The 18,493-nt window shown below is 46.9% G+C and overlaps 1 protein-coding gene across 1 annotated transcript in view; it reads right to left on the minus strand.

Moving 5' to 3' along the window:
* Fam186b (family with sequence similarity 186 member B) overlaps positions 1–15,332 on the minus strand; it is a 29,316-nt gene extending 13,984 nt beyond the window's left edge. Inside the window, exons 1-5 of the mRNA XM_004650433.2 lie at positions 15,237–15,332; positions 12,530–12,755; positions 8,721–8,903; positions 2,533–4,186; positions 792–984 (exon numbers count right to left, since the gene is read on the minus strand). Coding sequence (XP_004650490.2) covers positions 792–984; positions 2,533–4,186; positions 8,721–8,903; positions 12,530–12,755; positions 15,237–15,332 — 2,352 coding nt within the window. The remainder of the gene's footprint in view (positions 1–791; positions 985–2,532; positions 4,187–8,720; positions 8,904–12,529; positions 12,756–15,236) is intronic.
* Positions 15,333–18,493: the final 3,161 nt, after the last annotated feature.

Consider the following 18,493-nt stretch of genomic DNA (forward strand, 5'->3'; position numbering starts at 1 on the left):
TGTAAAGCCTAAGGATACAGGTTCAATTCCCCAAACCCAAGTAAAGCCAAATGCATAAAGTGGCACATGCACCTGGAGTTTGTTTGCAGTGGCTTAAAGCCCTGGAATGTTTACTTCTCTTTCTCTCTCTCCCTCTTTTTTTCCCCTTGTAAATAAATAAAATTTAAAAATGAAGCCAAGTGTGGTGGCGCACACCTTTAATCCCAGCACTCAGGAGGCAGAGGTAGGAGGACTGCCATGACTTTGAGGCCACTCTGAGACATACTGAATTCCAGGTCAGCCTAGGCTAGAGCAAGACTCTACTTGGGGGGGGCGGGGGAGATGAGATAAACTTAGAAGAAAAAAGAAAAAAAGATACTTTCTGACAGCCAGGGTCTCCATGATTTACTTTCCTCTGCACCTTTTTTCAGGAGGTGCCTGGAGGAGAGAAGGGACAGGAAATGAATCAAGATAAGACCTGGAGTTTGGGAAGCAAGAGTGAAGCAGAAAGCAAAACCACTCCTATGCAAGAAATGAGACAGCTGTGCCTCATGCCTGGAGGGCAACCAGAGCCAAAGCGGGCCTGCAGGACCCAGCTTCCTCACCCCAGCAGAGGAGCCTTCTCATCGACAATTTTTGGGGGGCCCCTCCTCACTTGATCTCCCATATGCAAACATGATAAAATTACCTTCCCTATGTTATACAGTCCAGACCAGAAACTGTAACTTGCCCTCTCATCTCCCATCTGCTAACAATGCGCCACCCACCCTCCCTGTGTCCTCACTAAACGGGTGACAAGACTGGAGACCCACCCTGGGGAACATGGTCACCATGCTGCGCAGGCACTCCCGGTGCTTCATCTCCAGGTGCTTCCTCTTGTCTGTCCAGGCCTGCAGCTTGACCCTCTGCTGATGGTCTATATTTTCCAGGAAGAGATAGAGGCTCTGGGCTTTATGGGTGGCCCTTGTTTGTCGCATGGCTCTTATGTGTCTGATCACTTCTTGTCTGGGAAGAGAGAGGAGTGATTCAGGAGGTAAGAAGCCCTTTCTTCCCTCCAAGTCAGTTGACCAGATATGCCTCTGTTTTCTATAATTCCTGAGAACAAGAAGAGGAATGGGGGTCTGGGGAGATGGCTCAGCTGTTGAAGGTGCTTGTTTGCAAAGGCTGTCAGCCTGAGTTTGAGTCCCCCCCAGTACTTATGTAAAGCCAGATGCACAAAGTGGCACATGTTTCTAGAGTTTGTTTGTAGCAGCAAGTGGCCTTGGTACACACATACTCACTCACTCTCTCCTCATAAATAAATAACAAAATAGGGCTGGAGAGATGGTTTAGCAGTTACGGCAATTTGCAGGCAAAGCCACAGGACCCAGGTTCAATTCCATAGCACCAGTGTAAAGCCAGATGCACAAGAAGGCACATGTGTCTGGAGTCTGTTTGCAGTGGTTGGAAGCCCTAGCGTACCCATTCTCTCTCTCTCAAATAAATACTTTTTTTTTTAAGGTAGCTGTGCCAGACGTGGTGGTGCACGCCTTTAATCCCAGCACTCAGAAAGCAGAAGTAGGAGGATCACCATGAGTTCAAGGCCACCCTGAGACTACATAGTACCAGGTCAGCCTGCGCCAGAGAGACCGTACCTCAAACAACAGCAACAACAAAAAAGGTAGCTGTGCTACCCAGTAACACTGGGCCTATTTTGAAAAAAAGAAAAAAAAAGGGCCTGGAGAGATGGCTTATCACTTAAGGCCCTTGCCTGTGAAGCCTAAGGACCTAGATTTAATTCCCCATTATCCACGCAAGCCAGATGCACAAGGTGGTGCATGTGTCTGGAGTTCATTTACAGTGGCTGGAGGCCCTGGTGCACCCATTCTCTCTCTCTCAAATAAATAAAATAAAAATAAAAAATATATATTGAGCCGGGAGCCGGGCGTGGTGGCACACGACTTTAATCCCAGCACTCGGGAGGCAGAGGTAGAAGGATCGCCATGAGTTCAAGACCACCCTGAGACCACATAGTGAATTCCAGGTCAGCCTGAGTTAGAGTGAAACTCTACCTCAAAAAACCACTATTTATAATTTTTTAAAAAAAAAAAAGAAAAGAAAAGATCGGTAGACGAAGAAAAGCAGGAAGGCAGAAATAAGGTGGTATGAGGGGAGGAGGCTCAGAGCTGGACTGAAACAGGACAACCAAGCAAGTGGGGAAGATACTACATAATAAGTAATATAATCTATGACATGATATGTAAGTAATCCGTGTCAGTGAGTGAAGGGCAGGATAATAGGAACTGAGGAAGAAATGGGAAAGCCGGTGTGGAGGAAAAGCCCATACAAGTAGAGCGACACGCTGGTGTCCTGCCTCCCACGCACCTTCAAGTGTGGCCCAGGGCCCGAGGTCGGACAGCTTTTTCCAGTCCTCAGAAGACCATGCCCAGGCCTGGGTGACTCTCTCCATGCCTCTTGCCCACGTGCCTTTTTTCTTTCCCCCTTGGGTTTTGGCTCTGCCCCGTGTTGCAGTGGGTTGTGGGGAGGGGTACCCGGTGCCTACTGGGTACCTACCGGAGTCTCTGGAACCGTCGGTAGTGGATGTACTTCTGGCACAGGCACTGCAGCTTGCAGATGCTCAGCTCTATCGTGGTGGTGGTGAGCGCCAGGGCCTTGCTGCGCAGGTAGTGCGGCAGCGCCAGCTCCGCCTCCCCGCCCAGGAGCTGCAGGTTTTTCCGCTGGGCCTGCGTGTCCATGCGGTACTCCTTCTCCTTGGGGGTGACCGGGTATTTATGCATAGGGGGCCGGGCCACCCTGCGGATCGTTGTCCCAGTGATGGGACAGGAGGTTGACTTCTTGGGTTTGGTGGGAACCTGCTGGGCGGCCCGTGGGGGTCGCTGCGTGACCTCGGCGGAATTCGCGGTCCTCAGGGCTCGGGGGCAGGGCTCCTGGGCGTGCGGGGCCACGGGCAGGCGCGGCCGCCTGCTTTGGCAAGCCGACTGCGACCGGCTCGGGGGAGGCACTGGCGAGGGTTCGGCCTTCTCCAAGTTCCGCCAGCGGCTGGTGGTCGTGAAGATCAACCTCTCTGCGTCCTCCTTCCGCTCCCTCGGCCCCTTCTTGGAGCTGCGGGGCTCCTCCTCGGGCTGGGTGAGCCTCTGCCACTGCTGCCGGGCCGCCGCCTCGGCCTCCCACTGCCGCAGCTTCTCCTGGTGCTCCTGCTCTTGCAGGGCCCACTTCTTCTGCCTTTGGAGCCACATCTCCTCCTCCTGCAGCCACTTCTGCCTCTGCCGTTCCCAGCCCAGCTCTTCCTCCCAGTGCCCCACCTGGCTCTCCAGACTCATCTTCCCGGAGCCGGGTGGGGACGAGTGCTTGCTGTGACAGGACTTTTGGACATCCTCCTTCTCCTCGTCTTTATCTTCGGGCCCTGGGTCCTCGGCCACCAGTCTCTCCCAATGCACCGGGAACTCGGGAGCTCTGGAGGGTAGGAGCACGGGCTCCAGGCTCCTAGTGTGATCACTGAACACATCCGCGATCCTTGCATGCACCGCCAAGCTGGGGCGCGGGGGGCGTGCGGGAGGTGTAGCCCCACCGTCCGAGGCCTTGGCTGAGGATCTTGGGGAGAGAGGGGAGAACAAATGCTGCTCTTCCTTGAGCTCCGGCTGTGTTTCCTCCACAACCATCTCCTTTTCTGGAAGGGTCTCTTTTTCAGGGGTGCTCGTGGAGTGAACAAAATCTTCACCCAAGTCTTCTGCTTGGCCGCCGGCAGTCTGAGCGGCCTGCAGCTGGAATTCTAGGGCGCGCTTTATCAGGAGGAGGTCATGGTACTTCCGCCCTAGGGCCTCTACCTGCTTTAGGAGAGCATCCCTCTTGCTCTCAAGGTCTTCGATGGACTTCTGGAAGTACTGTTTCTGGCTGCCCAGCTCTTTGGTCATCTCTAACTGCAGGTGCCTGTATTTGGTCTCCAGGTCCCTATTCTCCTTGTGCTGGAAGATCAAGGCCTTGTTGAGGTTCTCCACCACAGTGGCCATGTACCTGATGGCCTTGACCTCCCCCTTGTTGAACATGGTAGAGTCCAGGAGCTCCTGCAGCATGGACTTCACCTCGGAGACCTTGGTGCACGCGCTGGGCTTGTCCTGGAACATGTGCTCTGGGCTTGGTGGCTGGGGGTGGGGTGAAGACTTTTGTTGGCTTTTCTCCAGCCAGTCCGCCCATAAGTTATGTTTGGACACTGGAAAGAAAAAAGGTAGCAAGCTCCCATGAAGGAAGACAAACTCACTAGAAGAGAATCATACTGATTCTTCAGACAACTGCTTTGGCCAAAATTCCCATCCACACCTCTTTGAGATTAGGCAAGAAAAAAAAAAAAAAAGTTGCTGAGGCTGTGAGTCAGAGAGATGCTGTTAGGAGAGACCTCTGCCCGCCTGGAGCTTGCCCTGAACTTGGCCTCTGGTTTGCCAAGTGCACAGCCCCTGCCGAGCCCCAAGGGGCCCGGGGATAGTCAACAGTCCAGCCCAATTCAACTGCCTAACCAGAGTGGAGTTACTTTTCTTTTACTTAATTTGTATTTTTATTGACAACTTCCATAATTATAGACAAAAAAACTAAGGTAATTTGCGGTTCTTCCCCCTCACACACACACTTTACTTTCCCCTTCACAACTCCACTCTCCATCATATCCCTTCCCCCTTCTCAATCAGCCAGTCTCTCTTTGGAGTTACTTTTCTTTGTTTTACTTTTTTTGTTTTCTGTTTTTCAAGGTAGGGTCTCACTCTAGTCCAGGCTGACCTGGAATTCATTGTGTCGTCTTAGGGTGGCCTGGAACTCAAGGCCATTCTCCTGCCTCCCAAGTGCTCAGCACTGGAGTTACTTTTTTTTTATCATGCCCCGTCCCAGGTTGAAAATCTGTGTTTGGAGCCAGGCGTGGGGACGTTCATCTTTAATCCCAGCACTTGGGAGGCAGAGGTAGGAGGATCGCCTTGAGTTCCAGGCCACCCTGAGATGACATAGTGAATTCCAGGTCAGCCTTGACTACAGTGAGACCCTACCTTAAAAACAAAAACAAACAAACAAACAAATCTGTGCTGGCTCCCTAATCCCAAACCCCTTAAGATTCATTTCCCCTTTTAACTACCAATGTATTGTGCCTGTAGATAATTTATTACAACTGGCCATACTTTTTTGTTATTGTTGTTTGTTTTTGTGAGGTATCACTCTAGCCCAGGTTGATCTGGAATTCAATATGTAGTCTCAGGATGGCCTGGAACTCACTGTGATCCTCCTATCTCTGTCTCTTGAGTGCTGGGATTAAAGGCATGTGCTACCACACCAGCCACATTTTCAAAATATTTATTCATTTATTTGTAAGCAGAGAGGGGGGGGGGAAGGAGGAAGAACAGGATGTGTCAAAGCCTCTAGCCACTGCAAACAAACTCTAAATGAATGCACCACTTCGTGCATCTGGCTTTACATGGGTACTGGGGAATCAAACCTGGGTCGTTAGACTTTACAGGCAAGCACCTAAACCACCGAGCCATCTCTCCAGCCCACTCTTTTGTTTTTAATGATTGTCCTTTTACATTTTTGGGGTCACAAACTCTCTTGATACTCTGGTGAAAGCAGTGGACCTCCCAAGGAAAATACATCAAGCACAGACAAAACCCCAACAGACCCCAGGTTTTCGAGGGCTGCTCATAGTTGTGGTTGTACCCTCTTAGACCTACTATGTGTGGGGCTGATAGGCTCATCAACTTGGAGCACCTACTCAAGAAACATCACTGGAAGACAAAATACTGGCTAGCTTTGGATGTGGGCCTAGAAGAAATGTGCAGATTAAATGAGTTTAAGGCAAGTGAGCATCTGCCTAGTACTGTCAGGCCATATGACCCAGGAGTTCAGAGCTTGAATTCTAGGATCAAGAAACCTGGATTTGAATCTCATTTTTCATACTTTGAATAAGTTTCTTAACTTCTCAGTGTCTTTATTTCCTTATCTGAAAAATGGGGACAGCCAGCTGAGCTTGGTGGCACACTTCCTTAGTCCCAGCACTCAGGAGGCTAGGAGGATCACTGTGACTTCGAGGACAATCTAGCTTTATAGGGTGTGTTATAAATCAGACTAGGTTAGAGTGAGATCCTGTTTCAAAAAAAGGGGGGCTGGGCTGGAGAGATGGCTTAGCAGTTAATGTGCATGCCTGCGAAGCCTAAGGAACCAGGTTCAATTCTCCAGGTCCTACATAAGGCAGATACACATGGTGGCACATGTGTCTGGAGTTGGTTTGCAGTGGCTGGAGGCCCTGGCGTGCCCATTCTTTCTGTCTCTCTCCCTCTCTCCCTATTTCAAATAAATGAATAAATCTAAAAAAAAAAAAAAAAAGGCTGAGCCAGTCATAGTGGCACATGCCTTTAATCCCACCACTTGGGAGGCAGAGGTAGGAGGATCGCCAAGAGTTCGAGGCCACCCTAAGATTACACAGTGAATTCCCAGGGGTAAAGTGAAAACCTACCTGGAAAAACAAGGGCTGGGGAGATGGCTTAGTTGTTAAGGTGCCTGTGAAGCCTAAGGACCCAGGCTCTATTTCCCAGTATCCACTTAAAGCCAGATGCACAAGGTGGTACATGTATCTGGAATCCTTTGCAGTGGCTAAAGGCCCTGGTGCACCCATTCTCTATTTGCCTCTTTCTTTCTCTCTTTCTCAAATAAATAAATAAATAAAATATTTTTAATATATTTTATTTAGTTATTAGAGAGAGAGAGGGAATGGGTATGCCAGAGCTTCCAGCCACTGCAAAGGAACTCCAGATGCATACACCCCCTGTGCATCTGGCTTACATGGGTCCTGGAGAATCAAACTGGGATCCCTTGGCTTTGTAAGCAAATGCCTTAACTGCTAAGCCATCTCTCCTGCCCAATAAAATATTTTTTAAAAAGGAAAGAATGAAGGGGCTTTAGAGATGGTTTAGCAAGTTGAGGCACTTGCCTGCAAAGCCTAATGACCTTGGTTCAATTCCCCAGTGGCCACATAAGCCAGATGTTCAAAATGGTGCATGCATCTGGAGTTTGTTTGCAGTGGCTAAAGGCCCTGGTGCATCCATTCTCTCTGTATCTCTCTCTCTTTGTGTCTGTCTCTCTTTTCTTGGAAATAAATGAACAACAACAAAATATACATATGGGCTGGAGAGATGGCTTAGTGGTTAAGGCATTTTCCTGAAAAGCCTAAGGACCCACACACCTTTTATTTCAGCACTCAGGAAGCACAGGTAGGAGGATTGATCACTGTGAGTTTGAGGCCACCCTAAGACTACACAGTGAATTCTAGGTCAACCTAGGCTAGAATGAGACCCTACTTGGAAAATACAAAAAGAAAAGAAAAATATAAGGCACAGTTTTTTTAAGGACTTTTATTTTATTTATTTATTTGAGAGAGAGGGGGGCAAGAGGCAGGTAGAAAGAGAGAAAAAGAGAATAGGCACACCAGGGCTTCCAGCCACTGCAAATGAACTCCAGATGCATGCGCCACCTTGTGCATCTGGCTTGTGTGGGCTCTGGGGAGTCGAACCTGGGTCCTTAGGCTTCATAGGCAAACACCTAAACCACTAAGCTATTTCTCCAACCCATAAGGCACAATTTTTTCACTTCAAGAATTTACATCCTAGCAAGGAAATAAATATACAAATGACTGGATTTCAAACATAGTGTAGTGAAGACTGTGGGAGAAATAGTCTCTATACCCATTTTCCCTGTCTTCCTCCTCCCTACCCCTCACAATGTTCCTTTTTCCTCAGACAATAATGATTTAAAACGTACTCCAAGCATGGTACCACATATCTCCTATCCTGTAGAAACCCTCTCAGGCAGGTAATGTTCCCCTTCCTTTTATATATGAGAAGGCCAGAGGAATGAGGTGACTGTTCAAAGTCACACAGAACAAGGCAGAGAGGGAATTCAAACTGAAATTTGCCTAAATCCAAAGCCTATGTTCTTGAGCAAGAAGGGTAGAACCTGTTTGCCACCAACTTTCTTGTGGCCTCTTCTCTTCTCTAAGCCTCAATGTTCTCATCTATAAAATGCAGGAGATGGGCTGGAGGGATGGCTTAGCGGTTAAGGCATTTGCCTGCAAGGCCAAAGGACCCAGGTTCGATTCCCCAGGACCCATGTTAGCCAGATGCAGAAGGGGGAGCACGTGTCTGAAGTTCATTGGCAGTGGCTGGAGGCCCTGGTGCACCCATTCTCTCACTCTCTCTCCCTCTTTCTCTGTCAAATAAATAAATACAAATAAAATATTGAAATGCAGGAGTTAAATAAATAAGCTCAGGTCACTGATAGTGTGAATAGGAGTAAGATTCCAAGGTTTAGCAAGGCAGCTGACTCAGAAGCAGCCAGAATCAGCAAGGCTCCAGAGGAGACTCTGGCTGAGCCTCCCCAGACTACCAGCTCAACAACTGAGTTTCAGTGTTCCTCAGTCTCTGAATTTCAAATTTTGGCTTTCCTTCAGACCTTGTTTTCCAGAACCTATGTGAGGTGACAGCCCCAGCACCCACATGTGGACCCCTGTATCCACCTCTCCCCTATTTGCATTGTGGGACTGCTCAGAACAACTCAGTACTCAGCTGGGTTCCATGGCCCCAATTCCACACCCACTCTGGCTTCCCACTCTACTGAGGAGAAATCAGAAACCCCTGTACGTCTTCTAGGGACTTCTTCCTCTGAGATGGCATCTACCCCATCCCTACCCAACAGCTCTACTAAATACTCCAGGAACCTACTTTGTGTCTTTTTCTTTTGTTCTTCAATGAGAGTTGAGCAAAGAGAAATGAGAGACTCAATGCCTCCCTTGGTAGCCATGAGGGAGAGAGGCAACACTTTCTCCATCACCTCAATCCATTCGTCCATGCCTTCCTCTTCCTCCTCACTCTTCCTGTTCTTTATCTCATAGGTTAGACTGTCACCTGCAGGACAAGGAGCGAGAGGGGCTGGCTAAGGACAGTCTGTCTCTCATGGATGACTTGAGGTTGGACTGGTTTTACCTCATTCTAGCAGATCACTTCCCTGAGCTTCAGTTTCTTTCCCTGGAAGAGGGTTGGATGAGGATTACATAAAATTAAATACAGGCTGGAGAGATGGCATAGTGGTTAAGGTGCTTGCCTGCAAAGCCAAAGGACACAGGTTCAATTCTCCAGGACCCATGTAAGCCAGATGCACAAGGTGGTGCATGCATCTGGAGTTTGTTTGCAATAGCTAGAGGCCCTGGCCTGCCCGTTCTCTCCCTCTCCCTCTCTCCACTTCTTTCTTTTTCTTTTTCTCAAATAAATAAAAAATTTAAAAAGGCCAGACGTGATGGTGCACACCTTTAATCCCAGCACCTGGGAGACAGAGGTAGGAGGATCGCTGTGAGTTCAAGGCCAACCTGAGACTACATAGTGAATTCCAGGTCAGCCTGGGCCAGAGTGAAACCCTACCTCAAAAAACCAAAATTAATTAATTAATTAAAAATAAATGATCAAATGAATTAGGTGGAATCAACACCTCTCTTAGTGGTTTTGGTTGTTTGTTACTTGCTTGCTTATTTGCTTGAAATAGGGTCTTGCTATATAGCCAGGCTGGCCTTGAACTTGGAACCTTCTTGCCTCAGCCTCCTCAATGCAGGGATTATAGGACTGTATTACCACACTCAAGCCTCTTAGTTGTTTTTTTGTTTTTTGTTTTTTTGAGGTAGGGTCTCACTCTGGCCCAGGCTAACCTGGAATTCACTCTGTAGTCTCAGGGTGGCCTCAAACTCTTGGCAATCCTCCTACCTCTGCCTCCCGAGTGCTGTGATTAAAGGTGTGTGCCACCACACATGGCTTTTAATTCTTTTTTTAAAACTATCATTTATAAGGCTGGAGAGATGGCTCAGTGGTTAAGGCGCTTGCCTGCAAAGCCTAACCACCCAAACTTCATTCCCCAGTAACCAACGGAGAACCAGGTGCATCCCGAGTGCTGGTGTTAAAGGTGTGCACAGGTGGTGCATGAGTCTGGAGTCTGTTTGCAGCAGCTGGAGGCCTTGGTGTGCCCATTGTCTCTCTTCTCTCTCTCTTTGCTTGCAAATAAATAAATATTAAAAGAAATATTATTTATTTATTTGAGATAAAAAGAGAGAGAGAATAGGCATACCAGAACCTTCTGCAACTGTAAATGAGCTCCAGATACATGTGCCACTTTGTGCATCTGGATTTATGTGGGTAGTGGGGGATTGAACCCAGCCTTCCAGGCTTTGCAAACAAGCACCTTTAACCACTGGGCAATCTTCAGTCCCCAATTAAAACTTTTGACGGTGGGCTGGAGAGATGGCTTAGCAGTTACACACTTGCCTGTGAAACCTAAGGACCCCGGTTCGAGGCTCAATTCCCCAGGACCCATGTTAACCAGATGCACAAGGGGGCGCACGCGTCTGGAGTTCGTTTGCAGTGGCTGGAGTCCCTGGTGCACCCATTCTCTCTCTCTCTCTCTCTCTCTCTCTCTCTCTCTCTCTTTCTCTCTTTCTCTCTCTCTGCCTCTTTCTCTCTCTGTCACTCTCAAATAAATAAATAATTTTTTTTGATTGACTTGTATGTGAGTTGGAATTAAAGTCAGTAGTAGAGGCCAGTAAGCTAGAAAGGGGATACAAGGGAGGAGAGAGGGGGGTACTTAAGGGGATGGTATTGTATATATGTAAGTAGAAGAACAGATTAATGGGAGTGGAAAGGCCTAAGTGAGTTCAGGGGAAGAGATTGAGTAAAGTAAGGGTGGGGGAAGGGTTAATCAAAATCTACAAGAGTATGAATAAGTCATATGGAAACATACTCTTTTAAACAATGGTGCACCCAGAAGGCATAGACTATTACTAGAAAATCTTCAGTGCCAGGGATGGTATACCTTCCAATGAGTTGTTGGACAGGGAGGTCACTTATTCCCCCAAAACATTACAGACCATTGTTGAGGCTCTTGGTTTCCCACCAGGAACAGATGGTAAGACCCTACTGCTGAAGACTCCACATGTTTGGACTGTAAGGTCACTGAGAAATCCTGCCAGGATGAGCTTTAAACCTCCCCCGTGTAGACCAGCTGTCAGAAAGGTAGAAAAAATGCTGCATGCAGCTCTGTGGGACAGAGAGAAATCACCAGTGGAGATAAGCAACAGTGGACACTGCAAGCCTTAAATGTGGTCAGCCAGGCCAAATGAGTCAACGGGTACAACAGTAGCATGTCTGTTATGGGAGAAACCAATCACTCCCTAATGGGACTGGAGGCCTACTCCATGGGAGGGAATACATGCCTGATACTGAAAACCTGTGATGCAGGAGGTTATTAGCCCTAGGGTGTAACACCTGCTGGTATCTGGCTAAATGTATATATTATGCTCACCAAACTGACCATGTAGAACTATGGAAGGCAGGACCTCATTGGAAGACATGGGTCACTGGGAGTGTGCTCTTGAAAGGTACACCTTGCTCCTGGTGCTTTCTGGTTACTCTTCTTTAGTTCCTGGCTACAATAAAGTGAGCAGCCTCCTCTGCCACACATTTCAACTGCCATCATGGTGCTCAGCCTGGCCACAGGTTGAAAGAGACAGGGCCAAGGGACCATGGACTGACACCTCGGAAAGTATGAGCCAAAATAAAACTTTCATTCTCTTTTATTTAATTTTTTAAAAAATATTTTATTATTTATTTATTTAGAGACAGACAGTGGGAGAGAGGGAGAGAGAATGGGCACACCAGGGCCTCTAGCCACTGCAAATGAACTCCAGATGCATGCTCCATTATGTGCATCTGGCTTACATGGGATCTGCAGAATCAAACATGGGTCCTTGGGCTTTGCAGGCAAGCACCTTAACCACTAAGCCATCCCTCCAGCCCAAAACTTTCGTTCTTTTTTTTTTTTTTTTTTGGTTTTTCGAGGTTGGGTCTCACTCTGGTCCAGGCTGACCTGGAATTAACTCTGTCATCTCAGGGTGGCCTTGAACTCATGGCAATCCTCCTACCTCTGCCTCCCGAGTGCTGAGATTAAAGGCGTGCACCACCACACCCGGCTTAAAACTTTCATTCTTTAAGTGGCTTCTCTCAGGTATTTGTAGAGCAACAAAATATTGGGCTGGAGAGATGGGTTAGCGGTTGAGCGCTTGCCTGTGAAGCCTAAGGACCCCGGTTCGAGGCTCGGTTCCCCAGGTCCCACATTAGCCAGATGCACAAGGGGGCGCACGCGTCTGAAGTTCATTTGCAGAGGCTGGAAGCCCTGGCACGCCCATTCTCTCTCTCTGCCTCTATCTGTCTTTCTCTCTGTGTCTGTTGCTCTCAAATAAATAAATTTTAAAAAAAATATTTGACTAACACAGTCCATCTGAGGAGTGGAGGTAATTGCTGTGACATGAGTTGTAGAATGGTTCACCAGGAGAAGGAGTGTTGTAACGTGTCCTTATCTATCCTGTGTCTACAACCCACATTCCCCTCCCTGCAAATGCTTACCTAGGTAGGGAAAGAAAGAGACTGAGCCAACTGGGACCAGCGTCTTAGAGGAAAGCACCCACCCTGGGATTTTGCCATGCCCACTGACTCACCCCAGTCACCCAGCCAGTCAAGGATTTCATAGAGGTGCTTCTCTTTAGTCTTAGCATCTTTGGAGAAGGAGGCAATTTTCTCCAGCAAGATGAATCTCTTCTTTCCTTTTTGCTCTGGCTGATGAGATTTCGCCTTTTCTTTTAAATCATATCCTAATTCTTCCTGGAAACGGTTGATGGCACAATTGACGTTGTCCAAGATGTCTGAGAGCTGGTGAGAAATATCCTGTATAGAAGGGAGCAGAGTCTGGAGTCAGGTGCCACATTCTAGCAGTATGACCTTAGACAAGTCCATTCGACTCTTTAGGTCTCAGAGTTTTAAAAAATATTTTCAATTTTTAAAAATATTTTTATTCATTTGACAGGGAGATAGAAGAGAGACAGAAGAAAGAGAGAATGGGCACACAGGGCTTCTAGCCACTACAAACAAGCTTGAGATGCACTGCCACTTTGTGCATCTGGTTTTAGTGGGTACAGAGGAATTGAACTCAAATTGTTAGGCTTTGCAGGAAAGAGCCTTAACCACTTAGATATCTGTCCAACCCTAATTCTTTTAAATTTATTTGCAAGGAGAGGGAAAGAGAGAGAGAAAAAATGGGCATGCAGGGCCTCTAGCCACTGCATACAAACTCCAGACGCATGCACCACTTTCTGCATCTGGCTTTTTATGGGTACTGGGGAATCAAACTGAGGTTGTTAGGCTTTGCAGACAAGTGCTTTAACTGCTGGGCCATCTCTCCAGCCCATAGATTTTTTTTAAAAAATATGTTATTTATTCATTTGCAAGCAGATAGAAAAGAGAGGGGGAAGGGTGCACCAGGGCTTCTTGCCACTGTAAATGAACTTCAGAAGCATGTACCCCTTTGTGCATGTGGCTTTCTGTGGGTACTAGGGAACTGGGCTCAGACCAACATCAGGCTTTACAGGCAAGTGCCTTTAATCACTGAAACATCTTCCCAGACCCAGATTTTTTTTTTAATTTTTTTTTTGGTTTATTTTTTATTTATTTATTTGAGAGTGACAGACATAGAGAGAAAGACAGATAGAGGCAGAGAGAGAGAATGGGCGTGCCAGGGCTTCCAGCCACTGCAAACGAACTCCAGACGCGTGCGCCCCCTTGTGCATCTGGCTAATGTGGGACCTGGGGAACCGAGCCTCGAACTGGGGTCCTTAGGCTTCACAGGCAAGCGCTTAACCGCTAAGCCATCTCTCCAGCCTTTTTTTTTTTTTTTTTTTGAAGTAGGGTCTTGCTCTATCCCAGGCTGACATGGAATTCACTATGTAGTCTCAGGATGGCCAGATTTTGTTTTAAACTGGTAAAGTGGAGATCATTTTACTGCTTGCGTCTCAGAGCCTTGTGAGGGTTAAGCCAGTGAGCATTCGTAAAGTACGTGCAGCAGTGTCTGCCACGTAGCAGAAGCATTTGTTTTTTATTGTTGTGACTGTAAATAAGGTTAGTGAACTAAAATTCCACAGTGAATATTTCTCCAGTACTTCAGAACTTGCTGAGACCTTCTGGGCATCTCTTTACAAGGATACCGGGGTTAACATGCAAAAATAAGGACTCAAGACATCCTCTCAGAGCCAGGTGTAGTGGCAGACACCTTTAATCCCAGCTCTCAGGAGGCAGAGGTAGGAGTATTGCCATGAATTTGAGGCCACTCTGAGACTACCCAGTGAATTCCAGGTCACTTTGGGCTAGAGTGAGACCCTAGCTTGAAAAACAAAAACAAGGGAACCGGGAAATGGCTTAGTGGTTACAGCCTTTGACTCTGAAGCCAAAGATCCCCGGTTCAAATCCCCAGGATGCACGCAAGCCCGATGCACAAGGGGGCGCTTGTGTGGGCTGGAGCGCCTGGTGTGCCCATTCCCTGCCTCTGTCCCTTTCTCTCACCTTTAATCCCAGCCCTTGGGAGGCAGAGGTAGGAGGATTGCTGAGAGTTCGAGGCCACCCTGAGACTACATAGTGAATTCCAGGTCAGCTTTGAACCAGAGTGAGACCCTACCTCGAAAAACCAAACAAAAAAAAAAAAAAAGAGAGAGAGAGAGAGAGAGATACTCTCTAGATCGAAGGTTCAAGTGAAAAACTATACTAGAACCTCATATATCGAGTGAGACCCTAGCTTGTGGTCATCATCCCCAAGTGCTTGAAGAACTCAGTTTAGCAGTTTGCTAAGAGAGCCTGAATCAAACAACCTGCATTTCCATGGCCTGGAAAGAAGGTTTAGAAGTTAAAGATGCTTGCTTGCAAAGCTTGATGGCCCAGATTTAATTCCCTAGCACCCATGTCAAGCCAGAGGAGTTTGTTTGCAGTGGCAAGAGGTGGTGGTATGCCCATAACACTCCCTCCCTTTCTATGTATCTGTCTCTATCTCTCAAATAAATAAAACTTGTGAAAATCTGTTTCCTTCTGTCCTAGGACTCACCACTAGAGGATGTTCTAGCTGTTTCTGCCCACTTTCCCAGACTGCTCCCTTCAGGTCCTTTCTGGTTCTAGTCCTGCCTCTCAAGAGTGATTGATCTCAGCCCAGAGGCAGAAGTGAAATGCAGGAGCGATATGCTGAACTCATTTGTCTTCGAACACAGGTGGCCAAGCATCCTACCCCCACAAAGGCTGAGGGCTAAGAATTGTGGTAAACCTGTGGTCAGTCTCTAGCCTCTATATCAGATCCCAGTAGAAGGACGTTTCCTTCGTTTTGTGGGTTACCTCCTGAGTCCTAGTTAGCTGGGCAGCCTCAATCCTTGAGATAATAGTTTTCACCGATGTGGGAATCACCAAATGTGGGGGGTTGTCCTTCTCCATTCTAGATAACTCTGTCAGTCTCACGATGCCCTGTGTCTCTGGTACATAGACCTGGGCACACAGTGTTGGCAGCGTCGGGGGTTAAGGGCCCAAGGTGGCTCTTGGGTACCCTGTGCCTAGCCATAGCTCCTTCAGTAACTGTCAGAGGCTAGATTCCAACTGACTCCCAGTGACATCATCAGTTTGATTTCAAGAATTAAAAGATTAGAGTTCCTGCCAGGTATCTCCTTTTGATTCACCACTTACTATTGTATTTACTTGACCAGTTGGGGTTTTTATTTTATTTTATTTTTTTTTTTAAGGTAGGGTCTCACTCTAGCCCAGGCTGACCTGGAGTTCACTATGTAGTCTCAGGGTGGCCTTGAACTCATGGCGATCCTCTTACCTCTGCCTCCTGAGTGCTAGGTAAAATTTTGTTTTTAAATTCTCTCTTTCTCTCTCCCTCTTTTTCTGTAAAACAAATAAATAAATAGAAATAAAAATAAATGTAAGTTCAAGCCTCAGCAGTGCCATGTCTACTTTGAATTTGTCACCTGACACTCACCTGTCTTATACTATTATTCATTCATTTATTCAATGTTAATACTCAGAGGCTGGGCTTAGTAATTAAAGGCACTTGTTTTCAAAGCCTTCTAGCTTGAGGTTCGATTCCCCAGCCACCCATGTAAAACCAGTCGGGCATTTGTTTGTAGCAGCAAGAAATCCTGGTGCACCTACACATGTACATGCAAATAAATAAAATTTAAAAAACAGGGCTGGAGGAATGGCTTAACGGTTAAGGCATTTGCTTGCAAAGCCAAAAGGACCCAGGTTCGATTCCCTAGGACCCACGTGAGCCAGATGCACACGGGAGCACACATGTCTGGAGCTCATTTGCAGTGGCTGGAGGCCCTGGCTCGCCCATTCATTCTCAATCTCTCTCCCCCTCCCTCTTTCTCTGTAAAATAAGTAAATAAAGGGCTGGAGAGATGGCTTAGCGGTTAAGCGCTTGCCTGTGAAGCCTAAGGACTCCAGTTCGAGGCTCGGTTCCCCAGGTCCCACGTTAGCCAGATGCACAAGGGGGCGCACGCGTCTGGAGTTCATTTGCAGTGGCTGGAGGCCCTGGCACACCCATTCTCTTTCTCTTTCTCTCTGCCTCTTTCTGTCTGTCTCTCTCTAATAAATAAATAAAAATAAAATATTTTTTAAAACAAAGATAATTATTTTACTGGCTCCTTGATTTAACAAATACTTAACCTTGGTAACATGTTGGGTGTCACGTGCATGGGGTTAAGTCGTAGCAGTACAGAAATAAGTGAGCTCCAGTTTGTCAATGAGGCACTCAGACCCTGGCTACTGGAAACATGTCTATTATACGTCTGTCCTGCCTAGATTGTCCTTTAATCCTTTATGATTCCATAACATCTTATAGTTTACCAGTTAGTTATTTACTTGAATTTATTTATTTATTAATATTTTTATTTATTTATTTGCAAGCAGAAAGAGATAGAGAGTAGAGAGTCAGACAGAGAATGGGCACACCAGGGCCTCTAGCCACTACAAAACTCCAGAAGCATGTGCCACCTTGTGCATCTGGTTTACATGGGTACTACGGAATTAAACCTGGGTCCTTAGCCTTCGCAGGCAAGTACCTTAACTGCTAAGCCATCTCTCCAGCCCTATTTTATTTTTATCTTTTTAAAGATTTGTTTTATTAATTTATTACAGACAGAGAGAAGGAGAGAGAGAGTGAGAATGGGCACATCAGGGCCTATAGCCACTGCAAACAAACTCACATGCACCCCCATGGGCATCTGGCTTACATAGGACCTGGAAAATCTAACCTGAGTCCTTAGACTTCACAGGCAAGTGCTTTAACCACTAAGCCATCTCTCCAGCCCTTCTTATTTTATTATTTGAAGGAAGGTCTTACTCTATCCAAGGCTGACCTGGAATTCACTATGGAGTCTCAGGCTGGCCTCAAACTCACAGCAATCCTCCTACTTTTGCCTCCCAAGTGCTGGAATTAAAGGCATGTGTCACCACACCTGGCTAAAAATATTTTATTAAAACATAAATAAACCAGGTGTGGTGAGCTCCAGGTCAGCCTGGGCTAGAGTGAGATCTTCTTCCTAAAAAAACAACAGCAGGGGCTGGGGAGATGGCCCAGAGGATAAGTTGCTTACCTGAAAAGCCAAACGACCTGGGTTCAATTCCCCAGTACCCATGTAATACCAGATGCACAAAGAAGCTGATACATGTTGAGTCCATTTGCAGTGGCTGGAGGTCCAGGCATGCCCATTCTCTCTGTAATAAATAATTCAATATAATTTGAAAATAAAAACAGCAGCAATTTTTTTTTTTTTTTTTTTTGGTTTTTTGAGGTAGGGTCTCACTCTATCCCAGGCTGACCTGGAATTCACTATGGAGTCTCAGGGTGGCCTTGAACTCACAGCCATCCTCCTACCTCTGCCTCCGGGTGCTGAGATTAAAGGTGTATGCCACCATACCTGGCTAATAAAAACAGCAGCAAAATTTTTTTAGTCTCTCTCTCTCTCTCTGTTCTGAGGGTCAAACCCAGAGCTTTATGCATGCTACATACCAACTGCAACTCTTTAGTAACATATAGGAGCCAGCTCAGAGGGGCAGTGAGGTTTACCTGTTTACTACAGACAGAACTTCAGAGTTACAACTGACCTGATTTCTGGATTTTTTTTTTTTTTTTTTTTTTTTGAGGTAGGGGCTCACTCTAGCCCAGGCTGACCTGGAATTCACTATGGAGTCTCAGGCTAGCTACCTCTGCTGCCTCCCAAGTCCTAGGATTAAAGGCATGTGCCAGCAAACCCAGCTTGATTTCTTGATTTTTTTTAATTACTTTTATTTATTTGCGAGAGAAAAAGGCAGAGAAAGAGAATGGGCACAACATGCCAGAGCCTCTAGCCACTGCAATCGAACTCCAGATGTATGCGCCACCTTGTGAGTCTGGCTTATGTGGGTCTTGGAAAATCAAACCTGGGACCTTTGGCTTTGCAGGCAAATGCACTAACCACTAAGCCATCTCTCCAGCCTGATTTCTTATCTGGATTCTTCTTTTCCCCTTTCCTCCCACTATAGTTTCTCTCTCTCTCTCTTCTCTCTTTGGTCTTTCAAGGTAGGGTTTTACTCTAGTTTAGGCTGACCTG

Source organism: Jaculus jaculus, chromosome 6 (assembly GCF_020740685.1).
Source record: "Jaculus jaculus isolate mJacJac1 chromosome 6, mJacJac1.mat.Y.cur, whole genome shotgun sequence".
In the NCBI taxonomy this organism is placed as follows: domain Eukaryota; kingdom Metazoa; phylum Chordata; class Mammalia; order Rodentia; family Dipodidae; genus Jaculus; species Jaculus jaculus.